The sequence below is a fragment of the Eucalyptus grandis genome, chromosome 6 (genome assembly GCF_016545825.1).
Source record: "Eucalyptus grandis isolate ANBG69807.140 chromosome 6, ASM1654582v1, whole genome shotgun sequence".
Lineage (NCBI taxonomy): Eukaryota > Viridiplantae > Streptophyta > Magnoliopsida > Myrtales > Myrtaceae > Eucalyptus > Eucalyptus grandis.
Window position 1 is genome coordinate 4,297,569 of NC_052617.1, and position 25,590 is coordinate 4,323,158.

The window sequence follows — 25,590 nt, forward strand, 5'->3', positions numbered from 1 at the left end:
CAATTAACATTCAGTTCATTTTCTCTGATAAATATGAAGATAAATTCATTTGAAGGGGAAACATATTGGTATGTGATTAAGGCTGTTCGAGAGAGGGAGCATGCCAAGCATTCTACATGATAGCTAAATGAAATAGTCTGTCTTAATGCAAGAATCCTGGCTTGTGATGGCATTCTTTATCCAGAAATTATATGGCAAGAGACAAAAAAGAACAATACAAACAAAAAGAGTAAAGTTAAAGGTCCCATTTGGTTTCAAAAAATTCCCATAAACTCTGTTTCCAATATTAAAAAGACAAAACCGCTCAAATTGGCAAATGTTTTCAGCCACTCCTTTCAGTAAAAAACACGAGTTTTCTGGTTTTGGCCTAACATTGGATAAAGAGATGTATCACAACTCCGAGTTTCTCAGTCTTAATTAATGGGGCTCTTCAACAGGATTTTTCCAATCGTCTCAAGGACTTAGGCAGGGTGATCCACTCTCCCCTCTGCTTGTCATTCTGGTGATAGAGGTCCTAAAAAAAATGGCAAGCAAGGCAACAGAGCTGGGATGGATTTCTAACTTCAGAGTGGCTAGCCATGGTGAGGAGTTGACTATTTCTCATCTTCTATTTACAGATGATACTATCATTTTCTTTGCAGATGACGTCCAATAGTTAACTTTTCTAAGGCGCATTCCTTTATAATTTGAAGTGGTATACGGGCTTAAGATAAACTTGAGTACGACTGAGCTTACCCTGCTGATTATGGATTGAATCGTGCTTTACTTTCTTCTTTAATGAGATGTCAGATAGGTTCTTTACGCTTAACCTATTTAATCTTTTCTGCAGCAGTTAATTTCATGGACAAGCAAATTTGGGAACCTATTATAAAGAAACTTGAGAAGCAGTTGCAGGGTTGGAAAAGATCATTACTTTTGAAAGGAGGAAGAACAACTATCATCAAAAGCACTCTCTCCAATCTTCCTATCTATCTCACGTCTCTCAAACCCTATCCCTTGCTCAGTTGCCAAAAGGTTGAAAGCTCTTCAGATAGATTCTTGTGGGCGATTACAATGAGTCCCATGGATTTCATTTGGTAAATCAAAAGGCAGTCAAGCAACCTTTCTTGTAATGGAAGTCTTGGCAACAAGTCTTTTTTATTGATCAACAAGGCTATTCTAGGCAAATGGTTATAGTGGTTCAAATCATCTGTGGAAGAAAGTGGTTGTCGCTAAATTTGACAATGAATAAACTGTTTAAATTTATAAAAGTAGAGTAATAGCTCATGGAAGCACTGTTTGGAGGCGGATTAGAGATGAGAGCAATGAGTTTATTCCTTATGCATATTCTATCGTGAAAAATGGTAAGCATTCAGACTTTCTGCTTGACACTTTGTTTGGGAATACATCTTTCAAAGATTGTTTCCCTAGCTCCATGACATCGCTGGGAACAAGGAGGCTCTTGTACCAGATTGCTACCAATTCTCCAAAGGGAGAATCATTTAGGAGATCAACTTTTCAAGACAAGCCAAAGATTGGCACTTAAAGCTTTTGTCAATCTCTTTGATTTTTCGTACAATTCTAAGATTTCTCTCACTTCTGTGGTACTTTTTCTTGGATAGCGGTAGAGAAGAAACTTTTTTCTGGAGTCTTCTTATAGGTTGCTTGAAAAGAAGATTTTTGGTGGCAGGGAGGCTTTTTCCTTAGAAAGTGAGAGTGCCACCTATAGTTCCATTATTTGCTTGGGAAGCATCTTGGGAACACATTCTCACCTTAGACAATTTGCTGGAAAGAGGGATTGTACTGGTGAATAATTTTTTTTTTCCTTTTTTGGCAAAAGAGAGGCAGAGAAATTGAGACATTTCCTCCTTCACTATCCGTGGATAAGAATGATCTTGGTGGCCTCTTATGCCTGCACTAGGCTATCTTGGGTTATAGGAGAATTGAACAAGAATTATTACTTTGGCAAGTTCTTCTTTTGCCTCATGTCAAGAAATAAAGATCTCCCATCCCTCTGGTTGTTTTTTGGGTTGATTTGGATAGAGCAGACAGAGAGCCTTTATTGGAGAGGAGACACCAGTTTTTGTAATTATTGAGAATTAGTTGAATGTCTTAAACTTTAGGTATGGCGGAGAGTTATGTGTAGATGCAAATGCTTGAATTGATGTTGTAGATCATTTCTCCCATTCTGTATATGGTTTGCACACCCTTGGGGCCCTATATTGTCTTTTCTTTTACCGATAAGAAATTAACTTGAAAACAAATTTTAGTCCTTTGCATAGATCTCATTCCATAAAGAAGGAACTGACTCTACGATGGCAATTGCAACAGTGTCTGCAAATATTATTTCAAAACTTGAAGGACAGCCATATAAAGGCCCATTTGTTTAAGGTTTCTGTTTTCTCTTGCCATTTCAGTTTTCACTTTCTCTAGTTTTCAGCTTTTGAGAGTTCTATTCCTGGAAAGGAGTGTGGCGACATCAGCAGATGCCATAACTTACTTCTCTTAAAATTTGGGTAAACTTGAAGATACTACAGCCAAAATCTAAATAAGAGACAAGGAAAGCCCTTGGATGGATCTCTCCCTTCCCACCTTCTTAGTGCTTGTTCGCTGAGCAAGTACTTTCTAGAAATTTGGGTGAATTTGCAGATACTACAGCCAAAATCTGAATAAGAGACCAAGAAAGCAGTTCTCTGGATCCCTCTTCTCAACTTCTCAGAGCTTGTTCACTGAGAAAGTACTCCCCCCACCCCTATGGATAGGTCTGCTTGACTCCAACTTAACAAAGTTGTTTGGCCACTGTAAAGAGTAATTTATCCCCCAGAAAACATTAACTGAAGAAATTCAAATACCTTGGCCCAAGGAGGAAGGCAGACATCACCAATAGGCTCACCATCCTGTTTGACTCCGAGATGATATGAGTTTGAATTAACAAGGAATTCTGACATGTAAAAGAATTCTGGAACTAGCTCTTTCACATCACTTGTATTGGATAGGCAATTCCTATACGTTCCCTCAACACTTTGAAAAAGTCGATCTGCATGGTCAAACTTCCCACCCTGATCCAGACAAATATATTAGAGAAGTTTCTGTGCTATCGCATGTAATATCAAGGAAAAAGCAGTGATAACTAAATGAACATTAGAGCTCGGGATGGAAGCAAATATAATAGAAATAGAAGTTATTTTATGTTAAAATAAAGAATTACATAACCAGTCATAATTTACACTTCTTGACTCTGCTATTATGCAAATCTCAGGCCTTTAGATACACAACTTCTACCTTGCAATAAAATACACAATTTTATTCTTCTTTCATATCTCAATAAATAAAAGTGAGCCCATCAATATCCAAAAGGGGAAACAATAAAAAAAAGCATTGACCATTTCACAGGAATAATATCATTTATATCTGACAAACGCTCATAACAGTTGGACAAAAATCATATTGATTGCACAGGAAACTCAAAGTATATTTCATTTTCTTAGATATATATATAATTATATATATCATATTTTTGCTGAACACCTTTTTTTGCTGACTTTAACTAGGGTTTTGGAGGGATTGCTCCTTGCTTTTTTCAAATTATGTCAATAATTAACTCTACTATTTTTTTTTCCGTAAGGACACTAATCCGTGGCAAGTACTGCAATAGTTCCAGCAACATGAAAGAACATTTTAAGGATTTAAATTTCATTATCACTTAAAAATAGTTCAGCACTGTAAGATGGACAAAATTTGCTTATTGATAATTCCACCACCACCACTAGGAAAAAGAAATTATAATATCTGCCACCATATAAAAGAGCAACATGTACGACGTTTTAGCATACAAGCAACAAGACCACATCATTGATACAAAACAAAATAGTCTGTCACAAAGACACTCAAGGAATTGTCAAGAGCATACCTGCAGATTACGGTGAAGAGTTGTAAAAGGCTCCAGTCTCAGGAGGTAATAAAGCACAATCCCCATGCTCGAGTAATGAGACCCATAATAGAAACTGATAAATGCGTGACAAATCGATTAGAGGTAACCTTAGCAGTTTAATAAAGTAGTTTGGCTCGAATAGTACCTAGGTATGTCCGGATCGCAAAAGTTACTGTATCTATCTTCAAACACCTGTATGTGACAAACCATGAAGTTGAAAGGGGGTCAAGTAGATTAGTCTACTGGTCAGTGTAACATTCCAACAGAGACAAAAACTAACCTCAAAGCGCTTCGAGTCCAAAGCTCCAACAGGCTTTGTTAGATCCCGAAAAGTTGAAGACTTGTTAAAATCAAGAACCTCAGAAGAATAATCAGCCAATACCCAAGGGAAGACAGGGTACTGTGTTATATCATTGTAAGATCTTCCAGAGAGGGTATTGAGTATCGTTAGATACTCAAAGTTATTAATTTCCCTTTTCCTCCACTTCTCTCGAGCAGCTTCAGCCATTTCCAAAGCTACCCGTCTATCAACAAATGATATGACCCCATGCTTATCCTTACTACTTCCTTTCGGGAACAAAAATTCATTTCTGGTTGTGACTATCAAGGTTCCTATTTCTTTTGCATCTTTTTGTGAGGTGAAGTTTAAGAATATAGGGGCACTTGAATCACTGAAGAAAATCTCTGTAGCAGTGTATCTAAGCAGATAACGAGTCCAATGCACAGCTTTTATCTAGAAAGAGAGAAGAGGGGCAACACAATCAGATCCAATTATAATATAGTATTAAAAGCAAACATGTAATTATCTATAACCATCTAACCTTCCCAATACTCCATCTTCGATGACGCTTAAGATTTTTCAAATCTCTCTGATGCACATTTTCGCTAAGCAACTCCAAGCCATTAAAAGAGATCCCTTTATCAGATTCCATATAAATATGAGGGGGCCATTTTGAAAACCTCTGCTTTTGATCAAGCTTAGACAAATCAGAGTTACTTGGCTGCTGAAAATCCTTAAAAGCAGAAGAGCCACCAGTACCTTCCACCAAATACTCCCCAAAAAAATGCAGAGCAGTTTTCATTACAGCCAAACGCCCCGCAATTTTTCTCTTTGGTGTCACAAGTACACATGGAGCTGAAATCAGAACCTGAAAATAAGGATCTAAAATGAGGAATGCTCATATATGTTTCCACCAAACTTTGGTGCTTGCTAAGTTAAACTAAACATACCTCATCACTAATTTCAGCTTCAGGAGAGGAGGCAGAAGAATCTACTCTATCCTGAGAAAAATCCTTGTGATCGTTACCATCTTTTACAATTACATCATGTTGAGCCTCTGGAGAATCCTCTGGTGCAGAGATCTTCTGCACACACACTTCATCTTCATTTTCATTTGGTTCTGCACTTGCTTCATCAGTAATTTTGCGCACACCTTTCAGCAAAAAACGCTTCATTTGCTCGGGAATATGTCCCGCAAATCCATATTTGCTTTCATTTACAGGAGGAGTGGTTTCGTCCTGAGGCGCAATAGATGGAGGATAACACAGTTTCTCATCAAAATGATAATTCTGCCTTAGTTTTTGTCTCCGTCGCCATCTATCTTCTGTTTTGTCAAGTTTCCAATGCCTTACAGCACTATTTGGAAAAGCATTAGCAGACCATGGACCTCTCTCATCAATTAAAATGCGGAACAGATGCATCGACTTCTCCTGTTGAAGCATAAGATAGATGATTATATATATTAGCATCTGGAATTGGAAAGAGACAAAGGATCAGGAAAAAAATATAATTGATGTCCACTGTCCACATACAGCGACATTTTGCTGCTGCTCCTCATAACACAGCTGGAAAGCAGCTTTTCTGTTGTCATCAGAAGCAATAATGTTATTAAAGCTGCTTTGAATCTCATCTTCAAAAGTTCTACTGCTGCTAAGTTCTGCAGAGGATATCTCCTCGAGCCTACTACAGAGCTCATTCAACTGCCGGCTACGATCTGTTTTCAGAGCTTTCATATATTTTGCTTCATCAGCAACCTAGCAAGGTCAACAACTCACTAAGTTTCATAATGAAAAAATGTTCATGTAATTTTTTATCTCTTCCGCAAGATATTGAACTTCTCAAGAACAAGTCAAGCAAACTTCATGAGGGGCGTGCACACACAAAACAGTTTCTCCAAATGCAGCAGGCAGATATCATGCCATTGTGTCACCGAATCTCATGCTACATATGTCATGCATTTCATGCCTTAAAAGACATCCATGTAGCAAGCAATTGAACAAAAACATTACACCAAAATTGACTTAAAACATTATAAGCAGTCATTCCAAACCTGGGCAGGACCATCCTACAGGTATCAGTCCAAGTCCGTTTAGTTTGCATGAACAGATTTTGGTCAAAACCTGGTTTGAACTAATTTGACCACCAGTTGAACTGGTAAAACGGTGCGCCAGACCTAAATACCCTGATTTGGAGGTGTGACAGTGATTTCAAGTAGACTTTCGGCAACACACAAGAGAATGCATTAGGTCTTGAATTACTCCAGTGGCATTAGGTGGGTTCTAGGTCATGAGAATGGTATGCCAAATTGGCCAGCTCATATTCTGTTTCAAATAAAACTAAATGGAAATGGTGTGGAAGATTCAAACAAAGGATTTGAAGGAGAACACTTGTCTACAGGCGGGTAGGGTTACAGGTGACAGATGCACGAGTACAACTCGCGACTTTAACAGTATTCTTCTTTGGGTCATTTTGGGTTCTACCATCTCAGGTACATGTCCAATCTGGGTTCAGGTAATCAGTTCTCCAATCATCTCAAGATTCACTTTCTTCATATGCAGGTCAGGTCGGATTCTCATAGTGCTGAATTCCTGGTCTGCTCAGGTTTCAAATAATTCCATTTCAATATTTCTCTGGTTTCAAGTTCATCCAGATCATCATCAAATACCATGACATGTCATGTTGCATCAGGTACATGTTATTTCAGGTTCAGGGTGATGTTGGACTTGGTTATTTTCAGGTTTAAATTTAGGTCACCCTCTGATAATTTAATATTTGGATTTTGTCACAGATTTATATTGGACTGGGTTATTTAGCAATCTGAGGTTGGCTCTAGTCACTTTTTCGGTAGATAGGATGGGGTCCTTGAGTTGAGTCAGAGATTGCCACCTCTACAATAGGGCTCTTGGAGGTATATGCTAGCACTGGTGACAAATGCTTTAGATATTTCTTACCTCAGCATATATAGATCTGGAGGTAGACTAAGTTGAATAGTCACTATGAAATCATACCAATTCTTTCTAGTCTGTGTTTTAAAGGGGAAAAAACATAACATAAACCTATAAAAGACAGGGAAAGAATGCTAGCAACTGTAGCACCAAGACAATCCTTAATAATGCAGTGAAGCACTTTAAATTTAGTAACACTCACGGCCACAAGCACTCTATCCTTCTGGATTAGATTCTGTATAGTGCTCCTTTCTTTTGAAATGCTTCCTGAATCTGATGGATCATCTCTGCCAGCAATGCTTGTAGCAAGCATGGATTTCCCGCAGTTAACAGTTTCTCGAATCACATGTGATATAACATGAAAACGAGCACCATCATCCAACATCCCATAGCGGGACCTGACGGAGAGCAAAGCCCTGGCAACCATAAAACAAAAGCAATATACTCAGAATATGGAGAAACATTATAGGGATTGAACAAATTGTAAGGAAACTTGCTGATAACAGATGATATCATTGGAAAACTAGAATCCTTTTGAGATGTATAAAGCAAAGTACCAGATGAAAAGTTGCAGCCTCATCTTGCTCTGTTCATCATCAGAAACCATAAGACAAGGCAAGAGTGAAACAAACAATTGTACACAACGCGAAGCCCTTTCAAGAGAAGAGCTGCACAGATACAGAATCACAAGCCGAAAGACAATTCTGGGGCCCTTCTCCCCTCTCAAAAGCATTGCCCTGTCAACTGATTTAGAAGGTTTTCCACCCAAAGCATTTCCAATCCCTCCCGATACAACGACGGCAGCCATTTCTGCAGCAGGAATGTTCAATGATTCAACCAAGCCCCGAGCTCTTTGGCCAAAAGACGGACCCACTGAGGATGATGACTTGGGCAACATTCTACTTGGTCCCTTGCCATTTATCTCACTGATCAATATCCACAAGTTGTCATACAGATTCCACCACCTATCCCCCTCTATGTTATCTTCTTTTGCAGATGGCTGCTTGCCAAATTGTGGATTTCTGGAGATAAGAGAACATAAAATTAAACTGTGAAATCGTTACCAAATAAAAAAAATTAAACTGTGAAAGCAAAATATAAACTATCAATTTAAGTAACCATCTTATGGCCTAAAAGAAAATTTAGGAACCATCTTAAATTTCTTTTTCTTCTGGTAGATAAGTCACTTTCCTATTCAAGAAAAAATTTAACTTATCCAGTGGTATAAATTTGATGAGCCATTGCAAAAGCAGAATACAAACTAATGCTAGAAACAAAAGCTGATTGATTCTTGCAAATTAATACCATCAACTAAATGTACTCTAAAAGAACTAATTGGATCTGTTGAAAGATCCTAGATGCCTATAAGTCATGAATGTCACTTTCCTATTCAATGATGCATCCAACTTATTCATTTGTACAAATTTGATGAGCCATTGCAAAAGCAGAATACAAACTAATGCTAAAAACAAAAGCTGATTGATTCTGGCAAAATTAATAACACCAACTAAACGTGCTCTAAAAGTACTAATTGGATTAATCTTAGATGCCTAAAATTAATGAATTAAATTCCCAATGGCATGAGAGCAATCTCAGTAACCCACAACATATGGCAAGAACTACCAGCACTCCATGTCTTCCCAGTCCAAAAGAGTTCACTAATGCTTCTTAACACATCATTCCTAAGGTCCATTAGTTTAAAGACATATATGTAGAAAAAGCATGGCTCGAGTACTACAACAATTAATTTCAAGACATGTAAAGCTAAGGTATCCCCAGCTATAACCCCCAATACCACCAAAAGCATGACTGTCATAGATTATAAAAGCAAATAAAAAGGTGACCACTCCCCTTGAATACAAAGCAGGAAATCACCTCACCTTGATGGCGATTCATTAGAGGCTCCTCGTAGAACCTCTTGCAAGGCATTACTAAATTCTTTGTGACTGTCTAAATCTAAGGAAACCAAGGTAAAGTCGGAGCTACTAGCGGGAAACTGCAAGAAAAACAACACAAAAAAGTCTGTCATGCTCTATCCGGCGTTCTCATTTATCGTGAGTTGTACTTAACACTCCTTGTACTATTGCAATTGCAAGACACGCGATAACATAGGAATCCCATGAGGTACTTGCAAAGCACCAGCAAGTGCTGTAAAGTAGAAATACTCTGGTCATTCAATCAGCATGGTGTCCAAAGAAAAAAGATTTCATATTCCTTCTTTCATGAGCAACAACCAGAGGAAATCCATGATCCCCCCAATTTCTATTCTTGCTTTTTTTCCCCCAAAGATGAAGCCCTTATTTTTTACCGGAAGTGACACTTAAAAAGCAGACTTCAATACTTTGCTTACCGGAAGTTTGTTGTCAAGTTCAGATATAAGCATCTCATCAACCAGTTTTAGCAGATACAGTGTATTGTCTCGACATGGTTGGAAAACAAACATGTTCTCCTCGGATGATAAATCCACCAGCTTTTGAACTAAGTCATGAAATATATCATGTAGTAATTTGTGACACGGCATGCCATCCTGGAAGAATACAATGAATCAAAGTAAATAAAACAGAGTAAAAAGAAAGATACAGAAACTATCCACAAAACTATCATTGGTAATGCATACTTGCTCTGAATGCATTAGCAGAAAATTCACTGTGTCTTCTAACTGTTGCCAGCCCCCTTTAACGGAATGAATATGGTGAGCAAGAACTACACAAAATAAGTTCCTCACAAGACTTTGTTCACTTCTTTCTCCTTCACCATCTCCAAGGGACTCTACTCCGTAGTTTTTCATAAAGTCAAGCTTAACAGAAGCACTTAACCATGCAGGCCATCCATGTTCCTACACAAATACACATATAAATAAGGCATATTAATCGGAAGATTAAACAAGGAAATCAAATTATAGCCATGGTTAGAAGTACCATTAGAGCTTCAATATTTGATGGATTTGAATCAAGCAGATCAGTCAGATCTCTGAGGATTTTCATTCTGACAGAAGCATCATTGCAGCCCGACAAGAATTTGAAAATGAGTACTAACACCTGTGGAAGGAAAAAATGAGAGCCGTTACCCTTGGTTCGCTGCTTCTCGATCTGGTAGTGTTTCTGTAGCACCTGTCAATGTCACAAGCAGAAAATATAAGTCAAAAATATTCCAGAGCACTTTAAGAGTCTCGTTATACCAGATAGAGCATTAGGGAATAAGACATAAAATATCTTAGCTAAATTGAAGGAAAAGTTTGTGACCTGCTTTGGGCTAGCACCACCAAGAAGGACATCGAACAAAGTAGCACATAAATTATCAGTCTGTGGGAATTTAAACAGTCTATCAGATATAGCTGAGAAAATTGGTTGCATCCTCGTGCTGATATTTCTATAACTTTCTGAAAGTGATCTAGATCTTCCGACACCTAGACCAAAAAATCTTGTTCCTTTCTTCTCAGATGGAATTCCAACCAATAGTCTTCCAATAAACTGCAAGCCGAGTAATCTGATAGGCTCAAAGTCCCTACAACAAATTGGTAGAACAAACAAGAAATGAAGGACAACAAGATGGCCATGGTTTAGCTTAATGCAGCTTAGTTTACTCTCAGCAGTCAGGATAACACAAGAAGCAAGAGTTTTGTAACAACGCAACAGCTTATCACATGCATCTCCATTCCATGAGCAGAAATATGCTCCCAAGTCACATTTTTGAAATTGAAATTCCTTGGCGAAAAACAAATAACAACTTTCCTTGATGTTAATAATTAATTAAGCCTGTGATGAAACTGAGTCACATGTTGACACTTCACTCTCAACATCATTCCAAGGTTTTATATAAGCTCTCAGTACTATAAGAAGTATGCCAACCTTTTCACATAAGCTACGGTGCACATTCCCAAATTACTCCAATTTCCAATGCAGAAATTAAGTTGCAAGACAACAATTGCACAGTAGCACTAGGCATCAATATCATGATCTGAAACAAGAAATCAGTTCAACTATGGGAATCTAATCTAACTTATTCCAGAAAGGAAATGTGATTCAATGGAAATGGTTGTGACTTGACTCATTTAACTCGCTAATGTCGTAATTTAAATTGCAAACTTGTCGCTGGAGTTGTTTTGGTAATTTCTCTCTTCTCATCTGTTGTGACTCAAAGCGCAGCCAAAAAACAACGAGAAGCTGAGAGAAAAGATTGCCCTGTGATTAGCAGAAATTTCAGGAACAAACACTTTAGTCCAGGGTCAGAGTGTTTCTCAGCCGGTGGTGATGGCTTCTCTCTCAACTCCACTGAGAGAAGCTTCTTTACCCCAAAATGACATATGGCATAGCAAGCACGCATGATTTTGGTGTTGTGCTGGCACTTCAAGTTCCGTTTTCTCTTTTCCCTTTTTATGTATAGTTCTTACAATGCCCTAAAACCTGACAGATTACTGTGTTTAATTCTAGTTCTAGTTCATAAAATTTCAGTACTTCTAGAATAGAAACACTAAGCTATTTGGAGGACTAACACTTTTTTACTTCATAGCCCCCAAAATTTGACATTTATTTAACACCAAGTGTCCCAGATCTTTAAAATAATATATAGACATTAAAGGTCATTTGCTAATCATATAAAATCTTTTCACAATTTCCCAAAGCTAGATAACCTTCTTCATTTTACAGTAAGTCCATAAGTAACTTTTTCCTTGAAGAAGCTAAAATAACTAAGCCTTCGACCCATTAATATGGCTTACTTTGGTCATAAAGTCTTTATAGTATGGTTCACAAGCTTGACTATATTTTTTGACCTTATATCAAAACCTTCTAGGCAGTAATCCTGTCAAAAACTTCAGGTGAATCTTTTGATTGCCCTCAGCTTCGGAACCACATTTCAGACTGTCTAAGGTGGTAGGTCATGACAAGACAGCCACTAAGCTATTTAGTTGTTGGAATGCCTATGTAGGAGGCTCAATTTCTAAGAAGTCTTGGACTGCTGCACCACTTTGTCTCATGTGGCGCTGGAAAGAAAATAAAAGATTGTTCCAGAATTCAGAATCTTCGGTTGATCCTGTGTTGTACTCTTTTATTCAACTTTGACCTTCTTATTCTGATTCCTTGTGCTCTGGTTTCTGTTTCACGTGTTTATTCTCAATTGTTGTCCTTGCACATTTCTAATGTACCAAAATTTATTTATTTACAGAATCCTTTATAAAACGTACAACAATAAAAACTTTTGAGCAACCTTCAAGGTTTTATCATAAAGATTTTTTTCTTGAGACTCAGAGACAGAATGATAGGGAGGACATTTCAACCAAACTTAGCTTCCCAAGAGACTATTGAACGCATATGCATCAATTATTGACTTGTCACATATTACTTCTTAGCATGAAAAATCTCAGTACTTTATTCAGGTTAATTATTTTATCATTCAAATATGATTAAACAATAAAAAGCACAAAACTTGTTCTTTTTAGTAAAACTTGAAATCATATATATATCAGTTTCCTCAAGGCAAATACTTTATACAAAATTGCCTCCATGACTAAATTTGGAGCAGGATTCTGAATTTGTCAACACGAAAGCATTAATATGAAACCATACACAAAAGGCTGAATAAGTTTCTGTACATAAACAGAGAACTGAATATCAATCAAAGAGCGTAACTTGCATCTATGCACCCCATTAACAATCTCTAACTTCAGCTTTGGGAAGGAAGACCAGTGGTTCTTGATCTCCTCGCCTTCTCTCCATTATCATTCACTTTATCTACTGTAATTAAGCCTCTTGAAAACAGTTTGCAATCTCTGTACTTGCAATGCTGATTCCACACTACAATATGAGTAACTACCTGGGTTCAAACTATCTTTTAGAAGATTCTATAGCCCTTGCAAGTATTTAAGGTCCATTGAGCACTACAAATTGGTATTTAAAATAATTAACGACAGCTTCTATAAGGGTTAGCACCATCCTTCTGTAACTGCCACGTACTGTCATAAGTACAAAGGACTGATTTTCCTTAAATAAAAAATTTATTTCCTTTACACATGAAAGATGCTGAAACTGCTATTCCATAAATCCACATATAGTAGCTTAAAAGATAATATGTGAGTTTGTACCACCATGCTATCCACACTTCAAATGTTCTAATTTTCCTAGCAAATACACATTTGTAACTTCAGGCATATGATAAAAGAAAAAGAAACTTGTAGCTTCAGAAAATGTCAGCAGAGTTTGCAAAATAATTGTAGACCTTCATGGTACATGATTTGTTAAATTGATTATACTTGTTAGAGGCTATCAAACATTTTACAAACAAATTAATAATAGGAGATAGGATAGTAACTGGAAGATCCAGTAAACTTAGTCTTCCTTTTATGTTAAAGGGATTCCAGCAAAATGGCCCCAACCTTATGTAAAGAACAGATGCACCGACCTATTTCCAAGAGAGTAAAGCACCTCAAGTTGGCACCATCTGCCATGTCATTCATTCAACTACGGCATAATTAAGCTCAGAATAACCTTTACAGAAAGTTAAAAGTATCTCACGCCATCATGGTCACTTTATTAAACCCATATAAAGCTATTTTGCTCATAAGCAGGACAACAATAAAAACTTACAGAACTACCACTATTCTTATGCCAAGACAAGTAAAATTGAAGACACAAATAAACTTACAACCCCAAAAGAAAATTACAATAACCAACTCATAAGCAGAAAACTGACTAAGAATTATAAGTTCATATTCTATATAGAGGTAGACATACCTATTGAGAAGATTCACAAAAATGTGACAACCACCAATCATGTTCACTTGGTCGAGAAAGGAAGCAAGTAGTGGTTTCTGCGAAATAGCACGAATTACCATATGCAAAACATCCTCAATGCACGCCATGTCTTGACTACTCTCAAAGAAAGATACAAGAGCTTTAACATCTGCTGCCATAATGCTTTGCCTGCATATTCACCAGATACATCACATTAATGACAACTGCACAACAAGATGTAACAATTGTAGATGGAAGATGGAATTTATTGAATTATATGTGGTGTTTAGAAACAGAAGATGCCAATTCAGCACAGGCAAGTGAAGACCATACCTAAGACTCATCTCACCAAGACTTAACAAAAGAAGACGAATTTTGTGTATTTCGTCTTGAGTAGGTCTCTCTCCAACAATCTCCTTAGTAACAGGATGCAAAAGGGGCTTGCTTCCCATGGAAAATCTTGATTTGACATCCCAATAGTATTGGCGTACGATATCAATCACATGTGGGAGCCGGCATAGACTCGTAAATAATCTTGGATCATTATCAAATTGTTGGATGAGAAACATGTATAATTCACGTTGCACCCTATAAGCCGTATAAACCCATATGAGAGGATCAAGAAATACCCCAGCAATAGCATCTTTTACAAGAACTTCTCCCAAACCTGAGAAGCAATCACAGAAAGTCAATACAAACAGATAATCGTGATGTCAGCAGCTTCTGGGCCAGAGGTCTGCAACAAGGAAAGGGGCATAAGACATAGCACTAACCTATCTATACTGAGGCAAAGAGCAGATATGTAGAAAAACCTATCAGAAGCAGACAGCAGTGTACAATAGGACTTTAATCACACACAAAGTAGTAGCCATACGGATTAAACTCATCTTGCTCCTCCTCAGGACTTTTGTGCTTATACTCGTATGCTTTAGTCTTAAATTACTTAGTGGGTATATATTATTTCACTGGGCATTCTTGATTCTCAGTACTTAGAACGTTTGAAACTTTCTTTTTAATTTACATATGGACATCAGCAAACATGAACATGGGACTATACTGGCAACACAAACAGTTTTATCATGTTGTTTCCTGGAACAACTAAACATAACCCAAAATTTGATAGGTAGCAATATGATTCGCGCAACAGACACCTTCGGAATGTAAGCAACAAGGCAAAAGCTTCATTTGGGAGTTTGGATGGTTTTCTTGTCCGAAAAGGAATAGGTTGGTCTATGCCACCATAGAGAATTACTTCCCATAAAATTCACAAGACATAAGCAACACCAATATATTCATATAATTCCTTTCAAAAAGCAGCATTTGGGACATTTAGGTGTTCGTTTGGCCAAAGCTCAGTGTTAAGGAAGAACTAGGGTTCAGTAAATTAATGAGAACAGATTGATACTTGTTATTTCTCCAGCAATTACTTGGTTTACTTGGAAAAGGAGAAACTTGAGGACTTTTCAGAGTCTAGAGCCTAATTCTTTTAATATCTCAAACTGGTTATATCACATCTCTTGAATTTGGGGTTTCAATGGGGCTCACATACACATGGTCTTTCCACCTAGTAGCTTAAGCTTGTGGATTAGACATTCTCACATAACATTAGAACCACGTGTCCCAGGTCTAATTAGTGCGTGTGGTTCCCATCCTTCAGTTCCATGTGCATTCTTCATATGGTTTTAGTCAGGTTTACAAGTGAGATAGTATTAAAGTGTTATCCCTCATTGCATGAATGCGGGGAGTTTAATGGGCCAAATATACATAAAGTCTCCTTCCTTTTGGTACCTTAATCTTTTGTGTTGAACATTCTAACAATCATGAACAGATAGTTACTGGTTTCAAGTTTTAGGTTACTGGATAAATAACTTCAAAATTTGGACAGCTTGTTAGAGTATCTCAACTCTCTCTCCATAACCTTGTATGTGGGCATGGTACCTTTCTCACATAAAATCTTCTTCTTTTTAAAAGAACATCACACAATTTCTTCCTTGGCAAGCTTTCATAGATATCACTATATGAAATGAAGTATCATATTATAAAACTCGCATTGTAATAAGAAGAACTATCACTGATTAAGTAAAAGCAAGAAGAAGTTCATGATACATACTGCAATTTGCGATGACATTGAATAGATGTTTCAAGGCTGAGAGAGTTTCCAAATTAAGTTGCTGAGGAGGAACTGATCGCAGCAAAAATCCAAGAATTGAAAAGCCAGAAAGAATATGCATCTGCTGTTGATTTGCTAAATTCTCATCCAACACACAAGCTATAAGTTCAATAATTTCAGCTGTTAGGCGGTCTTTCGTGATAGGAACCAGCAAAGCATTTTCAAATTCTCCACTTTCCTCATGTTCATATCTCTCAGACTGTGCTATCAGAGGAAAGAAGACTGAGACACCACCGACGCAGTATATTATCTGTTGAAGCAAGCGTCTTGAACATAAGTGTGTCCCAACCATTACATTCGCTTCAAATAAGTTCCTATCCAACGCATGATCCAACACTGCTGATGCATTAAACAATCTCTTGCCATCACTAGCCTGACAAAGAAAACCAATACCAATGAATTTGTTAAAGTACAGATAACGGAGGATAATAGGAACTCCTCTATGCAGAGTAAATTACCTGAGCATTAAGTCCAAATACAACTTTGGATGCAAGACCATCTTTAGCATCAAGAATCCCACTTGGAAACTGGTTGTTACTGAAAGGTGCAATTTCATGGTCAAGGAACAGTACATATAGCTGGGTCCGAGGGAATAGACACCCTGAACCAGCTCGGGAGTTATAGCATCATTGAACAAATAAACAGGACCAATCTGACCATGGAAAGCAAACGAACTTCTGGACTCAATAACACCATCTTCTTCATTAATGGATAAAGAGACTTTTGCACCAATGGTACAATGTGTCAATTGCTCATTAACTTTTGGATACCTGAATTATGAAATCAGAAAGCAAAGGAAAGAAATGGAAGTCAGACAATCTCACATCCTTAATAACTAGAACTGTACATATGTGTGTTATATAACATACCATCTTTAGGGTTATTAAAGGGAGGAAAAGCATATAGTTTGTTCTGATCATCAAATCTGCCCGATGTTTGAATTTTCTCACAACTCACTAAATATTTTAGTCCATCGAGTCTAGTCCTGTTAGTCTGGTATTAGAGTTTTCCATCAACATTTAAGTGGTAAATACTATCGAAATGCTGCACCTCAATTAAAAGTGCCATGTGGAATGCACATCACTCCAAAAAAGCCAAGGTAGACTAAATTTGTCTGAATTAAGAAACAAAGAGCAAAGAAAAAATAGTAAACCCACAAAAAAACAGAAAAGGCTCTTCTAATTCAGTGAGAAGTGAAGAATCCACTGAGAAGAAAACCAAGGGGACTAAGCCATGCGAGAGAGAGAGAGAGAGAGAGGCTTTGGAATGTGAGTTCGTTTCTTCATCTACTTATTTGCGAGGAGCAACTGAAACTCGATTTGAGACATTCCCGGGAGAAGCTCTGTGCAACTAAAGAACATTTTACAATATAATTTCTATATATGTATTTCAAAGTAATCACCAACTGGCAACTGCTTTTACAAATTACCAATCCTTGACACTGAAGGTTCCTAAAAGAATGAATAACTTCAAATGAAATGAGGGAAAATAAATTATAGAATTAAATATCATATATATATTGACGTTGACTTTTTGTTTGTTCACTTGGTGAAAAGAGAATCTTTTACTTACGGAGAGAAAGACTGCAAAACCGAAACACAGATTGAAGCAAATCCTCTCAGCTTTCAGCAACTCTAAGGACAGTCAAAAAAGAAAGGAATAGTCGATGATACTAACAAAGAAGGATATATTTTCTATTTTACATTTGCTTAGTGCTGTTCTCATCTTTTCCTTTAAATTGGACAATATGGAGTAGATGTTTGCTTTTAAAATGATGCGCCCATGTTGGCATATATAATTGACACGGAGTCCGCATTTCCATCTGCCACATCATCCTCTTGAAGGAAAACATCAACAGTAGACTCGAAGTAGCCAGAATTTCAATAAAGATAAGTATATAAGATACTTTGATAAAACTGAAAGGTTGGGCCAAATTCAAAGGTTGTGCCTACAGCCTCTTTTTCTTAATTAACCCCCGTTTCTGATACAAAATCTTGTGTTCTCAAAATTCTTTCATGCTTTCATTCATCCGCTACCGTATCAATTTGTCAATACAAAGCTATTTTACCTCAATATTCTTAATTGACAAGAAAACAAGTATACCCTCTCCTAACTTAGTGTTGAGTAACATTCAGGAGGTATACAAAAGATTAACTTCATAGCTGAAGAAAGAAGAAAAAAAAGCTAGTAGATCAAATGGCCAGGGCAAGTGTTCGAAAGAATTATGTGCAATTTAGTCACTGAGTTCTAAGAAGGATAATGTCACCAGAATGGAAATGCATTACACAACATATGCTCATCGCACATACCCTTTAACCAGGGCCCCTATAGTTAAGATCACCAGATATAACAGTAAAATCAGATCCAATGGTTCATTAAACAGCATTTATTATCATCCTTTTAAGTGGTTCAGTTTTAATGTGGACAGCATTTTGAGATTGAAGTGCATATGCACCGCTCTCTCTCACAGCAATGTCCATAGAAATGAAATCCTACACGAGGGAAAAGAAGTAAATATCATAAAAATTGGATGCAACAAAACCTGCATCTATCAGATGATACAAGATCACCATCCAAGTAACACCGTAAAAGACTCCCCCCAGAAAATGCTCTTCCGATGCTGTGTGTTAAGCATAGATGATGCCATTTTTTCCTCACTAAATTAACTTGCAGGCCAACAGACTGTTCCTTAAGGTTGACTGACTGCAGAAAAGGTGAACATAAGAAATATCAGTGTCAGCTCTGCTTGCACAAAGAACCACAAATTTTCATATTCAACACATCAATATAGAGTGATATCTCACTAGAAAAGTTAGTTAAATTCATCTCAAGAAATGACTAAGACCAAAGGAGACATGTGTACCTCATATATTAGCCTATCCTTTGAAAGGAGAGCCACACAACCTCTTCCATTTTCTGTGAGAAAACTAAAAAGACTCATTGCTCCATTTCTAGGAAAATTTTCCACCCTAAGCCAACATGAAAAAGAGAAGCCCTTATTAAGAGGCCACTGTATAGGTGATCTGATCTGGATACCCTGCTTCAAAACAAAAAAGCAAAAGATCAGTTGATATATCTAAATATATAACAAGCATGCTTAATGGCACAAGAAAAGTGATGAAGCATAGATGAATTTGTATACTAATCACACAACAGTCCATCAAGTTACATATTTATTATCTTTTCTTGGGCTATTTCTCTCCACCACGTCACATGATTGGGAATCTGTGAAAGTTACAGGTCCACACAATATTACCAATGGAACTAAAATGACTAGCCTGAACTAATCCAAACCTAGGAAAAACATAAGTTCATAAGTGACTTATGAAAGACACCTATGTGAAAAAAGTCCCATTTGAGCAGAGCTTGACCAAATTTGATTTATATCCCTTGATAATGATTTGCTCTGCCGACAAACAATAAGCTAAAGAACCAAGTCGAATTCTAGTTCTGTGGATAGAAATCCAATAAAGAAATAAAAAAAATTCTATCAGGACAACTTTCTTAAAGCTTAAATAATAAGATCTGGGTATTATTTGATATTAATATGCTCTAATACTCTTCACATGTAGGCTTGTATTTGGCCTAACACTAAGGGTAGAAATTAACTATCTTGAGGATGCAAAGGAGTCTTGAGAGATTTGAATGCAAGACATCATGCTCTAATAATTTGAAAATTTTGTAGGATTTCCAATTGCTCTAAAAGCTTAAGCACTTAAACGAAAGCGTGGTTAAGTATTTAAATGCTCCAAAAAGTATCAGATCCTCAGGTGAGCAATGCAGATTGACCAAGGGTACCATCAAATCCAACTATGATGCTCACCAAGTGACACACATCACAAAGAAAAATATGGTCCCTGCCCATCTTCATCAAAAAAGGAGAAAAAGCACAGAAAGGAAAAAACAGCAAGGAGACATCTTTTTGATGGAAAACAGCTTGTCCATATTAACCAAATAAAGACCCAGCATCATTCACATCTAGTATGTTGTTCTCTTCACCAATAAATCCGATATCACTTTAGTCCCTCCCCGTATGAGGAAGGCATGATTGGACAAGGACTATATTTCTCTCCTATCACACTGATTCGATATTCCATGATGGGCAGACCCAGCAATGAGGCAACAAATACAGTTCACAACCTAATCCATAAGCAAGACTATTCTCTTCATATCTTCCAATGATTGCTGTGCACACTTACAGAATCACTACCGCTGAGGTCAAAAAAGGCAGTTGGTCCCCTCTCATTTAGCATTGATAGAACAGTAGTCAACAGTAATGAACAATACTGCTGCCGGGCTCCAACTTTCTCACTGCGAAGAAGAGCAAAAATTTTGCGAATATCCTTCCCTGATATGCTGTGACCACCCATGACCTGAATCAACTGGGCAGTCCGCATGATGACATGATCATCATCTTCTTGAGAAAACCAGTCGAGAAGAAAACTGAGTGTTCCCACTCTGATGCAGGAAGCTCGGTTCGATATGGAATCTCTAAGCAATAGCTGGAAAGTATTAAGCCCATGATGACGCAAAGAAGCACTGCTCTGCCCAACCACAGAATATGGTAAAAACATTAATTGCTTGCAATAACTATCAATATAAGGCTATAAGGCTTCACAACAACAATGTAGATAGCCCCTTATTCACCGAGTCTGAGGAGATTATACTACCAACCTTCTGCAGAACGCTGAGATAAAGTATGATTACATCTTCGTTCTGAGTCAAAACAAATGAAAAGCAAAAGATCATGGCTTAGCAGCAGAAGCATTAAATCTCATTTTGTAATTCTTGCGACTTTCTAAAAACAGAGGCATCACTGAGTCACCTTGATTATATAGTTAGACTTTACATCAAATCTTCCATCTACAAGCATATCAAGGAGAGCATTTAGGAGTGCTTCACCGGGCTGCCATTGACAGAAGTCCAGTAGCAAACTTTGCAGTGTCTGGTAACCACTGCCAACAAGCGCTCTGAATGCAATCTGCCAAAATGAAGAGAAATCCAATAGCAGAACAACCTAGCAATTATAAGTTCTTGCACAGCGATTATTTCTTCTACTGGGTCAGAAAAATAGTACAAAGAAAGATTATGTCAAATCAACAAAATGAATATGCTCAGAATAAGAAAACCTACTTATAGATAGGTCATTTTCAATCTTTCAACATATTGAGAATGACCTACTCATTTTTTGGATCTACGTGAAAATATTTCTTTTGTTCTATGAATAGAGGTTACCCATGATCAGCACTCATTAAACATATGCCAAATAGGTTGTCCTAATGAAAAAAGTTATTTCATGAAAATCCAACAAAAGTCGGTTGAAAATTTCACACCATACTGTGCGCAGGTTTCACAAAAATGATGTGCTCGCATGAGAATAAATGGGCAAAGTATGAACTAGAACTGTGAAACTGTTGTCCTCACCACACTCGATGTTCAAATGATTCCATCAAACCTCAGTTTTATTGAAAGGATCAGAAACAATCAACACTCTTCCTGAAGGCTCTTTCCAATAAGGAAGGATTAGAAGCTACTAATTTCAAAGGAAGTTTTTGCAAATATTTCCATCAATAAGGAACCAGAAACGCCATTGCTGTGCCTTCAAGCTAAAATGACTAAGCAATTTGTACAGCCTCTGTAGGAGTACCAATTTGCCTAGAAAGGCAATTCAATTTTTGTAAACCCCAACAATTCAACCTACTATCTATGAGATCATTAACTTTCTTTGAGTAAGATCACTACTAAATGCAGCCAAAACATTAAGCATCAGTCAGTAGATAATGAAAACACTCTAAGTATCCTCATTCTCCAAAGAACTGCCCAATTAGATTAACATTATTACTTAAAGCACAGAATTCCTAATTTATCCCTGAGATATTCCTACTTTACAGTTGCCATAACCACAGGAACAGCATCTCTGAAATTGATGAAGATAATGACCTTGAACTCTTTAATAGCAATAACCAATATATGAGCATGTCACAAAAAGCCTATCTGAATTTATCCAATTTCTCCATTGCAGACCTGGAGTCACTTGACTGGAGGGACTAATGTAATTCAAGTCGATAGGGACAACGTTTTAGTACCATAGCCAAATGGAAAATTTTAAAGATGGAAGATAACAAGCACTGTAATACTTGTAAAAGTTATTCCAAAGGCACAGATCCACTTAGTGCATCTCTCTAGCAAGCCCAAACAAAGGCACCACAATCTCACTGTATCACTGCAGTTATTCCATGTTCCATACTTCATGAAGTAAGGCATATCCAAAGTTATGCACTCAAATTACCAGGACTGCTCTTGAAACAAAAAGGGATTTCTCGACAAGATCATAAATTAACTTTAAGTTATAACCTTCCCACACAACACAGCCACAAATATGTTATTGGATCCAACAATGTGAAAGAACAACCAAGAGTGCATAAAGTGAAATGATAATCTACACCATTGTCATCTTTAGATTACCTGCTGGAAAATCAATATCTAATGTAGCTGCACAGAGGTAGGATAAACAAAGGAGGATGTTAGGACTTGACGTTACAGGCCGTAGGCTAAAGTCGTTAAAGATGGAATGATCCAAAATATATTATTAAAGGAAATATACAGAGCTAAGTCTCGAGATGATATGACCAGCTAAAACCTACAAATGCTCTGCTTATCACCATGCCCTGGCAGCTTGTCTAATGGAAGGAATATTTCAACCAAAATTTAGGGGACAAAGTAATGGTATTACTAGCAAAATAACTTCAAAGCACCATATGAGATAAGAGTAAAAATGCATTATCAACTATATACAAAGCATTACCTTTGAGACATCATTACCAGCGAGAAGACAAGTGAGAGTCTGAAGGACATTCAGAACCAACTCCTCTCCCTTGACCATGTCAAGATTACCATTTAATAATGAAACAACATGCAGAAAGCACTGTCCTTCTCGAAACAAAGCCTGATAATACTGAAGACAAACAAGTTCCTCAGTCAGACAACAAACAGCCCATTTGCTTACTTGACAGGGAAAAAATTACTGCACTTCCACAAACCTTCTCACCCTGGCGCTGAGGTTGTCCCAAATACAGCCAACTGACTGGACAGGGAACATTAAAAAAAAAGGAACAAGCAGATTTACCTCCAAATTACTCTGGACCATTTCTCTAATTCCAACCAATAGATCAATAGACAGCTCCACAAAGCTTTTCCCTTGTTCCTTTATTTGAGTAAAAGTTTCCAAATATTTAGAGCATAAGTACAAGGTTGCCTTTTGATCTTCCACAGAAGATGGAACAATCTGGGAAGGCAAAAAAAATTTTGTAAGTCTCTGAGCCATAGAAAGTACTGAAGCCTGTCCACTAAACAGAGAATAATATTACCTTCATGAGGTCCAGAATGTGATTAAGCACACAGCGCCTCAAATCCTCCTCCCAGAATAAATCAAATAAACAATCAACAGATGTGCTGCCGACCAAAATAGATAACTTTGCCTCATCATCTGACGATAGATACTCCGAGAATATATTCATGGCCGTTTCCATACTTTTCTGCCAATTCTGTGCTGTATCAGATGAATCAGATTCCTGAGCCCTATGAGCAGGAACCACTGTTTCCTTACTCCCAAGAGATGGCCCTGTTTTTCTAGACCGTCGAAGTTCTTGGGCTTGAATGCACACCACCTTGAGTATTCGAGGAATTGCATCAAGTGCCTTAAATGAAGCAAGAGTTTTCTCTGCTGAAAGTTGTAATATATGAAGAAGACTCCTTGCAAGAGCACTAGAGAGTCTGGAGTTGTAAGCAGACTGTTCAAGGGCATCTAACAAAACTGACAATTCAGGCTGCCACAGCATGAGATAGAGAAAGAAAAACATAAGGAGTTGCAACAGTACTGGTGCATAGATAACTACAAAAACAATAACAGTTTACCGCAATGAAAAACTTAAGAAAAAGCTAAAGAAATTTCCATAAAGGACTCTATCCTATTTTAAAATGTGTACTACTAATAATCAGAGTATGTGGAAAACTAAATCATGAACACTGACAGTTCCAAGCATTTGTCCAATCTTCAAGATTATATGGCCATTAGAAAGCATATTAATTGCTACATGATACCTGTATTTGACATTAAGACTTAGTCGCTATTACTAGCTGTGAACCGCATCAGATGCCTAAAACAGATATTCAAAATGTATTCCACTATTGTATGCTATATACATGGCATCAGCTGGATAGAAACATGTATCATATAAAATTCTTAAGACAGGGAAAAGGGAACTACCAAGTTGTGCACACTTTCACGGGATGTTGCAGCCAATTCAACAAATGAAATAATTTCCATCTGAAGAATTTCTGTGTGACTGGCTTTTAATTGATTGACAGTGAAATTGGAGGAAGATACTTCACACATTGCTGAAGAACCCTCGTGACTTTTGCATATCTCTGTACATGATTCATGGAAGGCGGAGCCAAAATAGAAGAAATTTTCAGAGAAGAAGAGCTCCCATAACCCCTCATCTCTGAATACTTCAATCGATGCAGGTAATGAAACAAGAACTTTCCTAAAGGCATTAAGAGTGAAGTGCTGCAAAGTATTAATGAAGATCCTGCAGATTGTAGACAGGCAAGGAAATTAAGAAAGAGGAATGATACCACATAAAGAATGCAAACTCACAAATTGCAACCAAACTTTTGAGTAATTATTAATAAAAATTTAAACAAGTAATAGTCCGTGTTAGCTATTTCGTCCATGTGGACATCAAAGTTCGAAATAGAATCAACCAATCCCAAGATTTCTTAATCAGGATCTGAATCTTTACTAGACCACTGTCTCAGGTTCAAATATTGGACTTGAAAGCATAAGATTCAAATAGAGATGTCAACCACCATAAATAAAGTAATCATATAGAGGACAAGCAGCTTTATAAATCTCATTATCTACCTTAAATGGCTTGGCAGCTCAGTTTGATCTGAGAAAACCCTGATGCAAGGGAAGACCGTAAGAAGAACCTTTAAGACCCACTTGACTGAAAGTTCACCATATGCAGGATAGCCTGGCATTGCAGCTCGATTAAGTGCTCCTTGGACATGATGAGAACTAACATCTTCTGGAGCATACAGAAAAGAGCATAGCACGATGCTCAACTTGACTATATAATCAACCCATAGATGAGAACTGAAGCCATCGGATGGAAGTGTAATGGGAGATGCAGGATTTGTTGTGGATTGCTTATCACTTTCCAAATTATCTTGGTGAGGCAACACCTTGTCCTGTTGCTTGTGTTCTTGGAAAAAGAAAGCAGGAGAACAAAAGCTATTTGCAAACTTATGAGTTCTTCCATTTTCACAAAGGAACTGCAAGTTGCTCAGATTCCCAAAGCTGTGCGATGGTTAAGGTGCAAATTCATAACAGTTTTAATGAAAGCACTAGCAAGAGAAGAACCAAACATGAATCGAGTGACAAACAATTAATGATATACAAATGCGTGGTATCAATTACATAATTTCTTTCATGGTAAACAAAAGCTGAAGCATAGGGAACAATCAAAGCAAACGGCATCATTTGAAGAAGA

General features: G+C 37.3%; 1 protein-coding gene across 1 annotated transcript in view; it reads right to left on the minus strand.

Annotated features, from left to right (window-relative positions):
* The window catches only part of LOC104451222 (BEACH domain-containing protein B), a 42,671-nt gene that overhangs the window by 5,159 nt on the left and 11,922 nt on the right, over positions 1–25,590 (minus strand). The window contains 29 exon segments of the mRNA XM_039315126.1: positions 2,832–3,038; positions 3,890–3,983; positions 4,056–4,102; positions 4,191–4,643; positions 4,732–5,058; positions 5,141–5,620; positions 5,723–5,944; positions 7,338–7,551; positions 7,693–8,157; positions 9,016–9,131; positions 9,486–9,662; positions 9,753–9,971; positions 10,054–10,245; positions 10,378–10,639; positions 13,864–14,052; positions 14,197–14,530; positions 15,974–16,406; positions 16,492–16,601; positions 16,604–16,803; positions 18,576–18,736; positions 18,897–19,070; positions 20,233–20,577; positions 20,708–20,749; positions 20,859–21,014; positions 22,839–22,988; positions 23,160–23,318; positions 23,401–23,859; positions 24,300–24,624; positions 24,960–25,397. Coding sequence (XP_039171060.1) covers positions 2,832–3,038; positions 3,890–3,983; positions 4,056–4,102; positions 4,191–4,643; positions 4,732–5,058; positions 5,141–5,620; positions 5,723–5,944; positions 7,338–7,551; positions 7,693–8,157; positions 9,016–9,131; positions 9,486–9,662; positions 9,753–9,971; positions 10,054–10,245; positions 10,378–10,639; positions 13,864–14,052; positions 14,197–14,530; positions 15,974–16,406; positions 16,492–16,601; positions 16,604–16,803; positions 18,576–18,736; positions 18,897–19,070; positions 20,233–20,577; positions 20,708–20,749; positions 20,859–21,014; positions 22,839–22,988; positions 23,160–23,318; positions 23,401–23,859; positions 24,300–24,624; positions 24,960–25,397 — 7,150 coding nt within the window.